The 18,423-nt window shown below is 40.5% G+C and overlaps 1 protein-coding gene across 1 annotated transcript in view; it reads left to right on the top strand.

The window, feature by feature from the left end:
• The window catches only part of LOC134194330 (uncharacterized), a 54,724-nt gene that overhangs the window by 33,511 nt on the left and 2,790 nt on the right, over positions 1-18,423 (top strand). The window contains exons 23-29 of the mRNA XM_062663257.1: positions 2,204-2,282; positions 2,337-2,508; positions 3,317-3,401; positions 4,460-4,562; positions 6,923-7,112; positions 13,723-13,768; positions 13,828-13,942. Of these exons, the coding sequence (XP_062519241.1) occupies positions 2,204-2,282; positions 2,337-2,508; positions 3,317-3,401; positions 4,460-4,562; positions 6,923-7,112; positions 13,723-13,768; positions 13,828-13,942 (790 nt within the window). The remainder of the gene's footprint in view (positions 1-2,203; positions 2,283-2,336; positions 2,509-3,316; positions 3,402-4,459; positions 4,563-6,922; positions 7,113-13,722; positions 13,769-13,827; positions 13,943-18,423) is intronic.

The following is an 18,423-nucleotide window of genomic DNA, read 5'->3' as shown; positions in this document are numbered from 1 at the left end:
TCTGTGGGTTTTTGCATCACACAAGCAATTTTGTACTGTAGTATGGCCTCTATGCGTAGAAAGAAACACGGAGGAAAGAACGAAGGACCAAGTGATTGCAAGTTGTTCAAGACAGTCCATGTGGAGTCTACAACGTATGAACGATTGAGTTGCTATTTTTAGCTTGTTCTCTTTCACTGTCAGAGTCGCCTGAAATGTTTAGATACTTCTCTCGTGTACTCTAGTAGCTGGCCTTGGAAAGTAAGACCAAAACAATGCGCCGCGCAACACACCAAGCGTTTGGTCTGCAGCCCAAGACCATAATGTACGTCACCGTCTACTGTGCTTGCGTCAATCGGTGAAGAACTCCTTTAAAAATGTGGGATAGGGATGCATTATAATCGAGATCATTAGCCTGATGTGGCATGCACAAGCCATGTACAATGGCTTTTAGCCCAGGCAGTAGTTTGTACTGATGGAGCGATTGATGCCTTATTGTGTGTTTGTGCATTCCCGTATATACCCAGGATGCTTAGACATCCAATAGAGAAAGTTATGTTACCTTGTCACATCCTTTTCTAATCTAAATTGCCTGCTTATGAAATGTAGCTAATAACTCAAATTTTGTTTTCACTTTCATATACCTTGTATGACACTGGTAGCAATTTTTGTGATTACTGAGTTAAGACTTCATGAGTGCCAGTATTTAAAAGCTTTGAGGACAGAATTTTTTGTCTGTCCTCTTGTTCACTTCCTATATGTCGAATTCTTTCATGACTCTTTTTTCAATTTCCTCATTGCTATTGTGTCACTTTGCGTTTAATCCACTTTTTTGCGTGCATTTGTTTACTACTGTATTTCCTTAAAGAGAATGCTATGACGTTATAATGTTTGGAAGGAGCTCCAAAGAGACGTATTGGAGCATGGCATTCTATGTTTTAATTAATCATTTTTTCTGGGACAACAATCCCATACATACGCCAACCCCCGCTTCCGTCTGTCTGGATGTCCACATGTTGTCTCTCTGTAACGCATTGATCAACACGACACCGGTCTTGGATTGTCACAAAACATGGCGTCCGGTTCGAGTTTGACCGTCCGAGACAAACCGTTGAGTCGGATTTCACCTAGACTGCTTCCGACGGCCAGAAATGAGACTTTGGCATTCTGAAATGAGATGCACTGGAGTTTCTTGCAACTAACCGAGTATGCGGATGTGACGTGCGCCCGCCATTCACTGTACGACATTCTATAATTCTCAACTGGTGTAATAGAGTACAAGATGCTCCAGGTGCAGTCAGAGTTTAATTAACCTGGCGTACGTATAGCAATAGGACGCATGTGTTGTAGTGTAAACGCACAAAGCTAGATTGCTACTGCCCCTAGGGTGGAGGACTTAGTAGTGATGTATTTATTAGTGTACCCATAAAACAGTACCTTACTGGTATTGATTAGATTTGGACAAATATCTACTGTGCATTGATTAAGTAGTCAGTTGATGCTACCGGTAAGTAATAAGGTGTGTAAACTGTACTGTAAACTGTAGTATCTTTGTCTTTTAAGACCTCAACGATGATGCTCTGCCATAATAAAGAGACAAGAATTCTGGCACCTGGCTTGAGACGTGTGTCTACTGTGTGAATGCATGCAAAGGGTGGCATTCTATTGGAGCATGACATTCTATTTTTGTGGCCAGACCCTAGGGTGACATACTATTTGAACATGTTGTGTTATTCAAGCATGATGTTCTATTTGAGGAAAAAAGTATTTGACTACAGCACACCCTTGATTATCCGCCAGATTTTTGCGTTCTCGGATAATGCATTCCTGGATAAAGAAACTATAATATATTTCACTTCGAACTAATACGCTGTATTGACAGCCTCTCACAAATGAGCGAATACACAACAGAGAATGTAATAATGTAATAAATAGGCAGGTGTTGATAACTCTTCTCGTGACATGAATGTACAGTAAGTGTGGAAAGAAGAGTGTGGCCTTGTACAGTGGAGGAAAATTAGTTGATATTTATCAACTTTTGATTATCTTGACAATCGATTATCTGGACTTCTAACTTGTCTTGGGAGAAGACCGGATAATTGAGGGGTGTACTGTACCTTGTACCTTGTATCATTATTTTATTTTGCATCTAGTTTGTAACAGTTTACTTAGGCAGTTCGATATACAGTTGTCAATTTTGACTTTGTGCTAACGTTGTGTTTAGCTGGCACTGGTCCTTCATCACAGATTGTTAGTGGTCCTGCCAATGTGGTTAACAGTTTGAGCACCAAATTTACTGTCAAGTAAATAATTAAAACTTGTATGATATGGCTTAAATAAAAATGTTTGTGGTTTAGCATTCCTTTTCCACGTGCTGGTGCTAGATGTTCAATTCGACGACTTGATTCATTGGTGGAAAAGTTATGGCAGTGCATTCCCATTGATCAGAATCAGCAAACAAAAGAGATTCCTGGCTTCCAAGAAATATCATTTGATATTTCAACATATGTAAATGCAGTTGAGGGGAAGGTCAGTTATCGTCTTTTGACTTTATTACAAGTTGTTTGTCTGTGTGTTGGTGTTTCTCTTTGTTGGTTGGTCTGAATTTTCACCATCAAAGTATTATACAGTAATGGTAATCCTGTAGCCTTTTTGCTTGTTTTGATTACTTTGTTTGTTTGATCACTCACATGCACATCTACAGTACTTGCCTCTGTGGAAGGCTACTTGGATGATCAACTTGGTTTGTGATGTACCGACTATCTGTGTACCAGACTTTGTAACACATACTTTGGATGAGTCTTAATTGGACTGCAATGCAGTGGTGCCTATCGGGCGCTTTGTTGCTGCATGTAGTGCCAAGCTAATTTTTGCAGCGCTAGAGCAGTGCCAAGATTGTAAAATGCTTTGGCAAGTCCATTATCGACTATCATGCACTGTATAAGGTATTCAATATGTCAATCAAAGAACGGTTGCCTTCTACTGGCCAAGCAGAGTAGGTCTGGTGACTCTGGACCTGAGATGCATACAGTGGCAGTCATACATACTTTACATACTTTACCAGCCATACACATGCATTTCACCAGTATGCACGGCAGTGTCCCATTGAGTCAAAGTATGCACACCTCCAAGTGCGTTTTAGTGCTGAATTTCCAGTGCCAACTATTTCAAACTTGGGCAGCCCTGGCAATGGATGAGTCTTAGTTGGACTGCTAAGCAATTTTGTTTTTATTTTTCTGGCAATAACTCATTTTAACTTCAGAAATCATCACTTTAACTGATATGTAGCATGTCCAGTGTTTGCCAATGTTTCTATTCTTGTTTTTCTAACTTATAGTTTGATGGTCACTATGTCTTCAAGTATGCTGTGGTTGACTTTTGGAATAATGTTTCTCCTGAGAAGAGATATGATTGGACAGTGGGTGAGATGTTGATGTTTATAGCGTACTTGATCGGGTGACTCCCAAGGTTGTAAGCCTTAAGCCAGACTTTGGTCATGTCTTTTGCATTCGTATTAGTGCTAATTGATTTTTCTCTTGATAGCCTGGTCATTTGCCAGTCTTTATTTCCTGAAGCCTGTAGTCACTCTCTAGAGCTGAATTTACAATATGCGAACGCTTGAGCGTCGCGTCATCTGCGTTGCGTTGTACTAAATTCAAACTGTAAATGGCTTGACACGACGTGACACGAAGGGACGTGAAGCGGCTAAATAAAAGTGAGTTCTACTTGAGCGTCAAACCGGAAACTGAGCACGTTGTGTTGGAAGTATCACCTTGATTTGGACCAATCACAGCCAACTAAAATGCACATGTGGCTTCCTTGAGCGACGATTATTGATTCCGGCACTGTACTTGACATTGAGCGGTCTATAGATTGTGTAGAGAGCTGTCCTTGCTTGTGGATGATCAGCTGTAAGGTGTACAAATTCGCATGCAAGGGAAAACGCATCGAAATAGCTTTTGAGCAAACTGGGTTAAGCAGAGTTCTGCCAGTAGAAAATCGAAGCACGATTGGTCAGTTCAAGAATTCATGCAGCCTCGTCTAGTGCGTGCTGAAATCATATTGTGAATGGTACAACATGTGTGACGTGACATGTGCCACTCCCATGCAAGACGATGCGACATGACGGTCAAGCATTGGCATATTGTAAATTCAGCTTAAGGCTTTTGTAACAGGAGTTGACCAAATTGATGATTTGTTTACTTTTGTCAAAACCGAACAGTGACCAACTGAAGAGTTGACAGTTTTGTTGTTTTAGTGTGCTTGATGAAGTGATGAAGTGATGGAAGCATTGAATGTTAATTTGTCAATTTCAGATGCATGTGCAGTTAATTGGCCAATTACTGTTGGCCATTATTAGCTCATGATTTCAAACTTCATGTTATACGTGAAACACGGAATAAGGGAGATTACTTGAACAGGCGCAGTATAGAAAGTTGTGTACTTTTATTGTTATTGTACTCTTGCATGAAATTTCTAGATGTGTCACCACCAAAAACAGCTCTAAGAGGTACATATCCTGAGTTTACTCAAGAAACGAATATAACCTTTGAGTTTTTTTCTGATGAGGACACTGTTCAACGGTAAGTAGTTTATTTGGTCATTGGTAAGAGTTATTTTATGGTAATGTTATAAATGGTGTACTGAAAACAATAGATTTCTTTTTATATAAAGAGTTGACTGCTTTTGCTGTCTTGGGAAACGTTCTTTGTCTTGAATAGATAGAAAAGATATTGTTAATTAAAACAATATTGGGTTTACCAGCAGAAGACAGACCAATTCAAAGCTCATATCAAAGAATAGATGCTGAGATAAAACTACCTATCCTACTGATATTAGTTATTTTTTAGTACTAATTTCCAGGATTTCTAAAACAATTTATTATATATTCAAACGCTTTTTACAACTCTCTTCAAAGCTATATTAGGAATTTTTGGTTTTGTACCATTTGCTAACTCAACAGCTACCAGTGACACCACACTAGCTACATACCAGTACATAGCTTTCTAATCTCATTATTGCTCAATTTGCCATTGACAAGTAAAGGGAAAATTGTAATAGCCAGCAAAGTTTTATTAGCTGGCTAGCCCCTTTCCAGCTGTAAGAAATATGGTTCTGGTTACTAATTTTTGAAACACATGTTTTATTGGCACTACTTTCTTGATAGAGTGTACATAGCAACAAGCAATACAAATATGGTGTATTAACAAAAACTTACCATGATGTCTTCAAGATTTCATGATTCACAGTCTCGGCACAGTCTCGGCACAGTCTCGGCATATAAAGAACAATATTTCATTTGTCACCAACCGTCTGGTATTGATATACACATACAGTGGGTTGCCTAACAGCTTGGTAGGTGTCAATTACGGCTCCAAGGTTTGTTCTTACCTTGTACTTAACAGCAACAGTGAATAGGAATGTATGCATATCAAATATGCCGTTCTAAAATTGGAAGAACACTCCTTTGTTTGAATAATGCAATCTGTTTTTATAAGATGACAATATGTTTCAAACTAGTTTCAGTCGTAGTTAACTCTAATTCATTCCTCCTTGTTGGATGAACATGGAGTTATGTTGCTATTCATTCCTCCTTGTTGGATGAACATGGAGTTATGTTGCTATTCATTCCTCCTTGTTGGATGAACATGGAGTTATGTTGCTAAGTTTTGTTAAAGTAATGCCATGGTAATTGAAGGTGCAGGGTCACAGCCAGACAAGTGCACTTGAGCCGATCTCAAGTGAGGTAGCTTTTGTGTCGTAGCTATTATACATAACATATGTTCAAGTGTCCTGGCAAAAACATCAGTTTCGATCGCTAGTTAGCCCTTTAAATGCTGTTCATATATTGCGCATGCGCAAAGGTCAATAGCCAAAACTACTGCAAAACTGGTTATTTAGGTGTCGATTGACGGCCACGGCAGCAGTGTAAGCTTTAATGGCTGCCCATGCACACAGTGGTAACTGTCCAACGACAGACATCATGGATGATCTAGAAAGCAATCATTAATGACAGCACTGGGCCTCTTGTTTCAGTGGAGGAGTAACAGAACAGAGATATGGGTAGTCTCAGTAAGCATTTTCTTTTTCTAGCAAATACACAAAAGTGTAATGAAAACCCAGCATTTCTGCAAGATGACAATGCAGCAACCCACACTGCAAAGATTATTACCAAATGAGAGAAGATCATGAATTCTACTATTAGCTTGGCTGGTTTAGAATATTGACCTCAATTGGACAGAAATGTTTTAGGCAATGCTTAAAGGTGCAGGGTCACAGCCAGACAAGTGCACTTGAGCTGATCTCAAGTGAGGTAGCTTTTGTGTTGTAGCTATTATACATAACATATGTTCAAGTGTCCTGGCAAAAATCAGTTTCGATCGCTAGTTAGCCCTTTAAATGCTGTTCATATATTGCGCATGCGCAAAGGTCAATAGCCAAAACTACTGCAAAACTGGCTATTTAGGTGTCGATTGACGGCCACGGCAGCAGTGTAAGCTTTAATGGCTGCCCATGCGCACAGTGGTAACTGTCCAACAACAGACATCATGGATGATCTAGAAAGCAATCATTAATGACAGCACTGGGCCTCTTGTTTCAGTGGAGGAGTAACAGAACAGAGATATGGGTAGTCTCAGTAAGCATTTTCTTTTTCTAGCAAATACACGAAAGTGTAATGAAAACCCAGTATTTCTGCAAGACGACAATGCAGCAACCCACACTGCAAAGATTATTACCAAATGAGAAAAGATCATGAATTCTATTATTAGCTTGGCTGGTTAATTACCATGGCATTAACTTCAAGGTGTAAGAGCTTGGGAATTATTAACAATAGATTATTGATTGTTTTGAATGTGTTGTATTAATGATTATTTACTGAATATAGAATCTTTCTTATGATTGTTTATGAAATATTTGTGGCTAATCATGTTGGATTTTGTAGGTTTGAATGCAAACTTGACAAAATTGTTTTTGGCCGAAATCTTGAACGTCGCTGTGCTGCTGGAGGAAAACTAACAACCACTCCTTGTTCGTATACAGCTTGTGACTTTGTTTACGGTTATCAAGGCAATACTTCTTACTCAAAGTTGACGGATGGCTTTTATGAGTTTTCAGTTCGAGCCAAGGATATAGTAAGCTATTTCTTTGTATGGTATGTGTGTTTGATCATCGTTTATTATTTCTGTGTAACTGTTAGTAGCTATTAGTTTAGTGTGATGGGTCTGTTTATGCATAGCTTTTTATGTCCTGTGTTTGTGTGTGTGAGTGTGTGTGTGTGTGTGTGTGTGTGTGTGTGTGTGTGTGTGTGTGTGTGTGTGTGTGTGTGTGTGTGTGTGTGTGTGTGTGTGTGTGTGTGTGTGTGTGTTGATTATTGGCATATATAGTGATACAGGATGCGTCGTGAGGACTAAAGGTTGAAAGTCAGATAGATTTAGAGTAACTACAAAGGTGTCAGGCAAGGTTGTTGCTTATCTCCAGTTTTATTTAACATCTACATGGACAAGATAATTTGCGAAGTTCTTTCCTTGGTTGATAGAGGTCAGGTGGCATTGAGATTGAATCAAGACTGAAAGCAATTTATACATGAATTATTCATCTCGTGCCAAAAGGTCATACTGAGATTGGAGAAGGAATGTATGCAGATGATTTAGTTGTTATTGCAAGATCTTCTTGTTCTCTCAAACAATCTCTAGATGTTTTGCATAAAGCTTGTATTGAGTGGGGCAACAAGCAAGCTCACATTGAAAACCTACTAAAGTTCTTAGTATGGGCAACGAGCAAGCTCACATTTCCATTGATGCTATCACTGACAGAATGTTGATAAGTTTTGTTATCTAGGTAGTGTCGTTCACAAGTCTGGAGGATGTTGTGAGGAACTTACAAATAGAATTGTTAAAGCCAGTATATCATTCAGTTGTTGGCAGAAACGAGTGTTTTCCATAGAAATTTTTCTAGAGCCATCAAATTGAAAATTTTCAAACTATATTGTTCTGCTGGTGTTGTTGCATGGCTGTGAGACTTGGCCCATGGCCCAAGCAAACATTGGCAAGCTAAACACATTTCACTTGAGATGTACTAGGACGATTCTTTGAGTGTCTAAATGGCATAAAATAACCAACAAAGAAAATCTGGCCACAGCAAGAGAAGATCCCATAGAATTGAAACTTCAAAGACAACAACAACTTCAGTTGTTGGGACACATTGTAAGAATGTCAAACAACCGTCCTCAAAAACAGCTTCTACGGAGTAGACCTCTTGATCATAAACATCAAGCACACAGTACTCGACTATGGTGGGTTGATATAGTTCAGAAAGACTTAAAATCATCAAACTTATTTATAGAAGATCCACACAATTGCTCAGCTTGCCGATCTATTCTGCAAGGCCTGAACTCATTGGGTATGGCTGAAATTCAGGTTATGTCCGACCCCTACTTTATGGATTGCCCAAAGGGGGTCGGATAATCGAGAATATACTGGTAAGTTCTGACTAGTCAGTCATTCTGGTGAGTCCTTTGGTCTGAATAACAGTCTTAAATTTGAATCACCCTTGTGTCTATCTGAGCGTCACTGATCAGTGTTACGTATTCCATGTCAATTTGTGTAGTGATGAAACTCCCATGATGTTCAAGATGTTTCTTTTTTGTTATTGTGTTATGCAATTCTGCGGCTGATTGAAATGTTACTTGGGGAACTGATCTAGCCAGATAATTAAGTCCAGGGACATGGCAATGGTGAAAAAAAGCATTCAGACTGTGGATGATTTAGACTTGTCAGTGCTGAACACAATAAATTTGCTGACAAGGATGTTTCTCACACTTTGATTTAACATAGGTAGGACTTACCGACATGTGTTCCTAAAACTGTAGTTCCATAGTTGGTGATGTGAAAGTGACAACAATTGGTGTCTACTACATTGGGTGTGTAGAGTTTGCACTTCTGATCACAACTGGACAGCCAAATAGTTGACAAAGATGACTTTAAAGCCAAAGCAGCCTTGATGGTGGCATCAGGTTTACCTAGCATGACAATGTCATCATGGTAATCTAATGCTTGAACATTGCTGTGATGCTATTGCACTTTAAAGGAGAGTGGATGTATTGCAAGAGCATAAAGTGCAGGGCCTAAGGGATCTCCCTGATGCAGGGAAGAATATAACGGTTGGTCATCAGACATTTGACCGATCAAAACCTCATTTTGTCCGAGTGAAATTTTGTGGGCCGGACATTCTGTCTGAGCAAACGAATTGAACAAATGGCACCGAGATAAAGTCTTTATCACGGCGAACCCATACTCTGCATACCAGAAATGCATACATTTCTGTTCTGTTCTCATTTAGTATAGCGCATTTGGTGCCATGTAGGAACATTTGCAGATCTAGCTTGATACAGAGCTCTAAAAGGCGACGATAGTGCTTGATACCAGTACGATGGAAATGGCTGCTCTTAGCTGTGATAATGGCCACAGATAAATGATATCACATGCTGATGAGGTAACTGTTTTGAAAAGGAACACTAGGCATGCAATTAGTTGCTACTTCATTGTATGTGTGATCAACCTAAACCATGCAAACCACAATGCAGATTCAAACTACTTGTCAAACCAGTAATTGTGCTGTGCATGATGAGTGAAAGACTCAGTTGATGCAAAGGTCAGATGGTATATACCAGTGTAACTGTCATGATTTAAATTTCTAAACAGTAGCGAATATGACGAAAATATGCACTTTCTTCAGAACCAGAAAATGAAAACCACTTGTGGCACTGGGTTGCCCAAAACAGACTATTTTGGATGTAGAAAAGCAAAATGTTAATTGCTACACCATGAAGTCAAAACCACCAACTCTGAATGTTAGCATTGCCCCAATACTATATTGACCAGACATTGACTTTTGGATGTTCCGGTTTCCTAGTTTTATTGCTGTAGGTTGGCTATTAATTAACAATTGATTGTTTGACCAATTAGGATGTCCAACACTTTTGTTGAATCTTTGACCAAACTATGATTTGACTCAACTTTTGTCTGACCAGCTACAAATTGTTGTACTCCTCACTGTAATGCACCCTTTCTTTAGATGTACTGTATTTCTTTGAATAGTGGCCGTGGCCTCAATTTTTAACAAGGTTACATAACTGTGGCCTCTAAACGAGGATGGCTTGTATTCAAGGGTGACCTCTATTTTTAAGTCTCTACTTCACACCGTGACACGTTGGTATGTCACATTTCTTTCTATTGACATAACTGGACACTTTTGAAGGTGCCAACCACAGCAGGTTTAGCTGTAAATGCCACGACTATTATGTTATCTACATTCTAGATGCACATGCACTGAGAAACAAGTGGAAAGTAGTATCTGGGCGACAGCAGTATGCCTCTGTACGCGCAATAGGAATCCGCCCTGCTTTACATCAGCTCGGTATTGACAAATGATGTACCTTATAAGATGAAATGTTGGTGGGAAATTTATTTTGGCGGATTGGCGGATTTTTCAGCTACAGCCAATATAAAATGTGCCATTAATTTGGCCACCGGATATGTTGGCATCATTACCCACGTGGATCAGACATCATATGACAATGGTGGTACGCGATGAGGCCACAAGATGGTAGGTAATCCCTGCTTGCCGTCTGTTGTGCCTATGAATGGGGCCGTGAGGCTATGGATGAAGCTGGACTGTTGTGTTCACGCAGTCCTGTTCTTTTCACTGACACAGCAGTTCTTTTCACTAGGCAGTAGTTGGAGACCAGTAAGTTAGGGAAATGTGATCCATGAACACAGCTGTCAATCACAAACTCCTCCATGACCACTTATGGTAAGATATATATTAGCTATCAAACAGCGCTGTCCGATCGCCAAAATATAACCCACCAGTATGCTTTGTCCATCAATGTGTTAGCAAACCGCCAATATAAATTCCCACCAATGTTTCATCTGATACGGTATTCGCAAATGGATGAAGAAAGAAGAAGGTCTCACACGTGCACAAAATCCGTCCAAGAAGAAACGACTCTCTGGAGGAGGCAGGAAACCAGACCACAGCCAAGCAGAAGAGGAGCTGGGACTCTGGATTGTCTACCAGCGAGAGAATTACCATTGAGTCACTCGTAATGCTATTATTCAACGTGTCAATGAATGTTCAATAATCCCACATTTAAGGGAAGCTGAGGCTGGGTGGATAAGTTCTTGAAAGGCATGACTTTGTCATTCGTACATGAACTACTACCGGGTAGCAGCTGCCACCCGAGATCGGACAAAAAGTTGGCAACTTTGTTTTATTTTGTAAAGACAGCAAAAACGATTGAATCTACGTTCTTTTGACACTGGAAACATTCACGAAACAGCCATTTGGGCCACTATGCCTGGGGAGTCAACTGTTGAGGCTAGAAGTGCGAGACACGTTCCTGTTCCGACAGCAGGTCATGAGAAGACAAGAATTACCGCGTGTCTTGCCACAATGGCAGATGGCCAGAAGCTTTCTGCCCCTTATTGTGTGTAAGAGTAAAGAATACCTCAGGAACTAAAAACATGAGAGGAGCCTACATTCAACCAACACAACGGATGGATGCAAGTCGACAGTACTGTGAAATGGGTTCACAACGTATGGGGCTCATTGGCATTTCATGAGCGTTTCCTGGTCTGGGATAGGAACAGGTGTCAATTGACACCTAGAGTGAGAGAAGCAGTTAGGAAGGCGCAAACCACAATGGCATGCATACAAGGTATGTGCATCAAATTGGTACAGCCTGCTGACGTCTCTTGGAATCAATCTTTCAAAGCAGCATACCATGGTCTCTTGGAGTCGACTTTTCAAAGCAGCATGCCGTGAAAGGTATGATAGGTGGCTGCAAACGAAACAAAGCCCAGATGACATTACTGCTTCTGCAAACCCTCGAGCCCCAAGTAAATGTGCTATAGTAGACTGGGTAGAAGGAGACATGGGCCGAATTGTCTGCAGACATTATAGTCTGCTCTTGTGCTACTTGTGGAATCACAACTTTGGATCTTGCAGATGCATCAAGAAAGGGATTGTGACTGGCACTCAGACAAGAACTGAAATGCAACAGCCACCAGAACTGCAAGATGGGGAAACTGCAAGTACTGACTAGGGAGAAGCGACATAAACTGACGAGATTGATGAATTGCTGTTAGAATATAATATTATTGATAGACGTGTGCACGTAATAGGATGAGATTGACGTGAAGCATCAAAACCATGTGATATGTTAGTGGACTTTGCAGACCAGTGCAGCCTCAGTTCGAGGGTGGCTTCTATTTTCAACAACTCTCTTCTTCTAAACGAGAGCGGTTTTTGTTTGAGGGTGGCCACTATTCTAAGAAATATAGTATATATAATGACAAACAGTTCAACTCCCATCTGATATATAAGACCACTTGTCTTGGCATACATTGGCATGACATGAGGCAATACTTCTGGGAAAGACACCTCTGCTTCACGAATAAGATGTGCTCTGCTAACAGGGTAAAGGGCATTAGATATGTCACTTTTCGGTTGTGCCCAACATGTTGGTTGGCTTCTAGGGCAAGCTGAGCCCAATGAGTTAGCATTTCTGCTCCACCAGTCACACCCACACCATGTTGAATTGGAGATCAATAACTTGAAAAATTGCTTTATACTGGGACAATATAGCTTTTGCTACTATTCTTCATACAACCTCTCCCACAGCAGTTAGTCGAACATTCCCATTTTTCTTGGGGAAGCTAGAAGATGCAGACAGAGGACGTGCTATTGACTACCTGTAATGAATCAAAAACGTTCATATTTTCAGCCAGATGGTCTACACACATCAAGACTCTCTGAGAGATTTTGGAATCAGTTGGAACAAGACTTTGGAGTTTAAGTTGAGGTTACATTGCCATTTGGTTTTTGAATTACATTGTAGCAGCAAGTTGTTTCTGGTAGCAATGATGCTGGAGCTAGTCCAGAAGAAGTAAATTTTTTAGCTGCTACATATGATTCTCCACATTTCACTAAACGGGGAACAGCACTTGTTTAGAGAAGAGACCTCTTTATGAGTAATGATATGAAACTACAGGAGCTCTTCCTACCTGAACTGTAAAACTTGTTATCGACAGCGAGAATCACAACCTTCTTTGACTAATTTTCTTTTGTCAGAAGTTGAAGTATTATTCTTGGTAGCAAAAACAGGAGTTTCAAACCACTATTGTCATTTTGGTAATTAGTTATTTTTTAAGCAGGATGGCACAACAAGGTTGGAAGGATGACCTGAGACCTGGCAAGAAATCTTAAACTGTTTTAGCTGGTGTCGCTTGTAGCACGATATCAAACAACAAGGCAGTAATCAATTCCCATGATGCATCCTCCCAGAATATCTTGATCTGTTGATGGAGACGGTTGACACAAGAGCCATAGAAGCCACAGCTGGCTGGCTGGCTGGATGACTGGCTGGCTGGATGACTGGCTGGCTGGCTGACTGGCTGGCTGACTGGCTGGCTGACTGGCTGGCTGGCTGGCTGGCATCGAATTATAATTTGTTTACTGCAGATCTAGTGGCAGTCTAGGAATGCTAGTAAATACATAATTACAAACTACAAAAGGACTTTGATTCTAGAGTAGAAAATGAGTCAGACTTGACATCATTGACTGACTGAGCGATTGAGCTGCTGACTGCCGAATATGGCTGTGTGCATGCTGAAGTGCGTCTTTTGTGTCATACAGTTTATGTATTTGTAGAGGGCATGAATGACTGTGTTCTATTTTCAGGGTAACAATGTTGATGCCACACCAGCTACTGTCCAGTTTACTGTTGGTCAGAAAGCATAACTGTAACCAGTAGCATTTGTATGCGAATCTTTTTGCATTTACTAGACACGCAACCACCGGAAGTTAAATTTCTTGGAGTTTTTCCAGAAAGTAAACCATCAATTCAAGACAGTGTTAAAATCTATTTCCAAGGAGAAATTGGGAGCCAATCCTTCTGTCGGTAAGTGACATATTATCTAATTTCAGCTATGAGCCATAAGAAGTGAGACTTTGTAAAAGTCATGTGACTTAGCGAGTAGCGTACTCCATTATATGGCTCAAATGATATTAATTTTGTGACTTTGTACTTGTAGAGGTCTGCCAATCCTGACACATTTAGACCAAATCGCATGTCTAATGCCCACAACCCCAGTCTCACTTGTGTTTGTGTCTCGCACACTACTAACTACGCAGATTGTCCATCCAATCACAAAACAGTATGCATGGCATGTGATGTTAGCTCAAGTTGAAGTGTACGTGAGGCGGTATAGGTCCAGGTTTTTAGCATGGACTCATAGGGGCGATTTTGTCGTCCTTGTTGCATGATAACAGCTGTGTTTGCTGCTTTGCTCTTCAGTTGCAAAACAGTGATTTTGTTGTGATTTGTGTGAACACGCATTTGCACACATTTTGGGAGTCACATGACCCTTCTAGGTTTAGTGACATGCATTTTATGGTGATTCTATGAGCCATAAGAAACAGGACTTTGTAAAAGTCACATGACAAGTAGCATACTCAAATCTATGGCTCAAATGACTTGTGGTTTGTTACTGTGTGTGTGTGTGTGTGTGTGTGTGTGTGTGTGTGTGTGTGTGTGTGTTGTGTGTGTGTGTGTGTGTGTGTGTGTGTGTGTGTGTGTGTGTGTGTGTGTTTGTGTGTGTGTGTGTGTGTGTGTGTGTGTGTGTGTGTGTTTGTGTGTGTGTGTGTGCATGTGTATGTATGTGTGTGTGTGTTTGTGTGTGTGTGTGTGTGTGTGTGTGTGTGTGTGTGTGTGCGTGCGTGCACATGCGTGCATGTGTGTGTGTGTGTGTGTGTGTGTGTATGTGTGTGTGTGTGTGTAAGCTGCCATCAGTGGCGTACGTATGGGGTTCTCTCTATTGCCAGCAATATTGTTTAGAGTTTAGGGACCTTTGTCTTGAGATATATATGATGCCTCCAGCAATTTTTTAATTTGGGAGATTAAACTCTAAAGATGGAAAAAGATTGATTCCTAATTGACAGCTGTGCAGTACTATGCTCATTGAGCTTCTCTTTAGGTGATTTCACATTGTAACTAACCTGGGTTTGATTGTTTCTTCGCAAGCACATTGCATCCCATATTCTTACTATCTTAAGTCTCTGTCTGATCTTGTGTCTTATGTATTTGTCAAATTTATGTGTACACGTATTACTACAGTATTTACATGTCTTTCACGTGATGTCACTGTGTATAGACTCTGAAAAGGTGGGCCTGTGACAAGAAATTCTTGGTAAAATAATAACAGATACTAACTTACATGGCGAGAGGGATTATGGGACTTGACCGTTTTACTAGGGGCTTTCCCCACATTAATTAATTGGCCGAAGCAGAGCCAAGGCTAACTAGTGAGACAAAGGCCAGTGCTTAGTTTTCATTATACAGGCTTTTCACAGCTAATGGCTAATTCACTGTATAGCCTTTGAAATATTCAGACGTTTAAGTGCTGCTGTTTTAATCTGCATTGTTGCAATGTTTTAGAATCATTACAAGTTAATTGAATAACATTAGTACCATAGTATATATCATTAAACAATTGATGACATCATCAAGAATTGACACACAAGATTCCTCCAGCAATACCCCTGTGAATAACCCTGTGTACGCCACTGGCCCTTTAAAAATACTGCATCTGATGGTCTGATAAAATTATTGCTTTATACAGTAACGCTAGAATGATTTCTAGCCGCATGCTTGCAGAAATGGATGATGTTTTAAGTTGGGACTTTCCTGTAGAATATTTTTTGAGTGTACCCACAGTAGTGGGTACATGTGTGTATGTTGTGTGTGTGTGTGTGTGTGTGTGTGTGTGTGTGTGTGTGTGTGTGTGTGTGTGTGTGTGTGTGTGTGTGTGTGTGTATACAAATTATATGTTATATATTTATACAGTGGGTAAATCCCACCGCTCTACATCCACTGCTAAATCTAATCTATATCATTTTTGTTCTAACATTAACTTAACCTGCCAAAGACGAACAGATAATTGTTCTAACAAATTACTAAATGCTTGACTAAATGAAAGTCTAGTTTTTGTCATCATTTTAGAGGCAATTATTCTTAGTGTAGCTAAACCAGCTGGTGTTCAAAAACCAAACATTTCAACTATCAAAGGGTTAAACATCCGCCTGCAGCTTTCACATCCCTGCAGCTTCCACATCCATCTGATGATGAGCATCTTTTTCTTCCTCTCCAGCAAATGCATCAGCTCCAGCCAAATTTGAAGATGGTATAATGTACGAAGGCTGCATGGTATTCCAAATGGAAACTTCAAAATAAGCAGGCTTGGCGTTTGTGAAATTGGGATGATAGACATCCCCAGGACGATTGAAAGAAGTGCTACTGCAACGCTCCCTTAAGCCGTGAACCAACATCATCAACAAGTAACGTGTGATAGATGATGTCCCGAAGAGCATTATGATGTCTGGATTGTAGAGAAGCGTGACGACACCCAAGGAGGTGATCTTCAAATGAATCAATTGCATGTCCATACATACAACATATAGCCTTGGGAAAATCTGGAAAGAGAGGAATTCCCAGCCAGAGTTTGACTGCAATCATAAATTCATGCGAAGCCATAGCGAGGCCTAACTTTGGGTTTGGAATTCCCCACAACCAGGCTGCGGCATGGATGATACGGTGTTTAGGCAAGCATTATCTCGAAGGCTGCGAGATTCCTTGAGATTAGCAAAGATGGAACACTCTACCTGTGACTGTAGAGACTTCTGAGACATAGATGACAAGTCTGTAGTAACCTCCTTATGAAAATCAGCAAAAATGTTCCTAAAATGACTGTGAGCTTCATCTTCTCCAGGTACATATGTACGTATCCAGAAAGTGAGGCATCAGCTGTTGTGGTTGTAAAGTAGGTTGTACCAAATGTCTGAACATAGTTGGAGTAACAAAAATGAAATTGTCGGGTAGAACTGCAACTGGAAATGAAAGCTGCTGGTGCAGTTGTTTTTGCTTGTCTGAACCAAGACATCCCAACCGCATGGTTAAATTGCCTGTTGCCATACATGATTAGGTAAAGAAGCATGTATCAATATTTCCAGAGAATGACGAAGACCTGCATCAAATGCAGTAAAACGAGACATGGTATGGTTAGGATGGACAGTTTGAAGAATGTGATTGATCGAAGACGGAACTCGATTTGTGAATTGTTGAGATCAGGTAAGTGACTCTGCATTTGAAGAACACTGTTCACATGTTTGCTAATAAACTCATCAAGAAAGTGATCAGACCCACTTATTGGAGAGCCAAGAAGTTCTGTTCCACTTTAGATCAAACAGATTCGACGTATAGCAGTTGGAAATTCTAAGAACATTTGGTCACCTGTTGGCCAAAATATTTCACACTTGTCTAAATTGAGCTTGAGACCAAGTGAAGGCCTTTCTCCAACATCGAGTTCAATAACTGGCAAACCGCATGACGAGAGTCAACAAGAGCTCCGTCATCAAGGTGCCGTAGATTCAATTGCATATTTGAGAGAGGACCAATATCATCCAAGAGTTGCAGTATGACCAAAAAACAGAAGCAGACTCAGTGGGTCACCTTGTTGAACCCCTGCTATAGACAGTATACGATGTGAACCAAATCTGAGTTCCCCTGCAGATGTATAACACCGTTGTACCCACAGCAGTAGATCAGGCATTTCTTTATGAAGACGGTTGAGAAATATAGAGCGGTCACAATTATTAAATGCATTTGCCATGTCAACTTTCACACAACATAGATCTTCGTTATTACCATTTTCTTCAATGAAAGTTTGTAAAGTGTGTATAGCAGCTTCCATGCCCCCTTTATTCCCACACCAATTTGTCCATATGGCAAAAAAAGATCTGGCAAACGTGATTTTGCAGGTGCACAACAGATACGACTTGCCGAACGACGTGAAACTTCTCCCACCGCAATTAGCCTGTAACCTCCATTCTTCTTGCATAAGGCAGTGAGGGGTGCTCCGATAAGCCATGGAGCAATAAGAGAATTATTCAAGCTTCCTGAAGTGTCACACACATGAACTTCGTAAGTTGATCCAGGCAAGTCTGCAAGGCTGGAGCTACAGATCCACCTACTGCATTCAACAAGTGCTGTGCTCTAAGTTGTGAACCCCTGGGCTGGTACCTCTTGGAAAGTCTTCAATGCATTGAGAACTGAAGTTGAATCATATGCCAAACTTGGAGGCATGTCGTCAGAAACATGGAGGAGGTCACGTTCAGGATGACGATGTTTAAGCATCAAGCGCATCTTTATCATGATGAGGAGCACAACCTGTGGAAGTGAGACCACGTATAGCACCACCATAACAACTTTCCTGTGCTAGATTGATAGAACGAGTGATGTTTATTTTTTGTAGAGTTGTTTGAAAAATACAAGGAAGTGCAACTCTGGCTTCCCTCCATAAATCGACAAGTTGACCTTCTTGCCAG

Source organism: Corticium candelabrum, chromosome 18 (assembly GCF_963422355.1).
Source record: "Corticium candelabrum chromosome 18, ooCorCand1.1, whole genome shotgun sequence".
Lineage (NCBI taxonomy): Eukaryota > Metazoa > Porifera > Homoscleromorpha > Homosclerophorida > Plakinidae > Corticium > Corticium candelabrum.
This window is presented reverse-complemented; position numbering and strand designations above follow the sequence as displayed.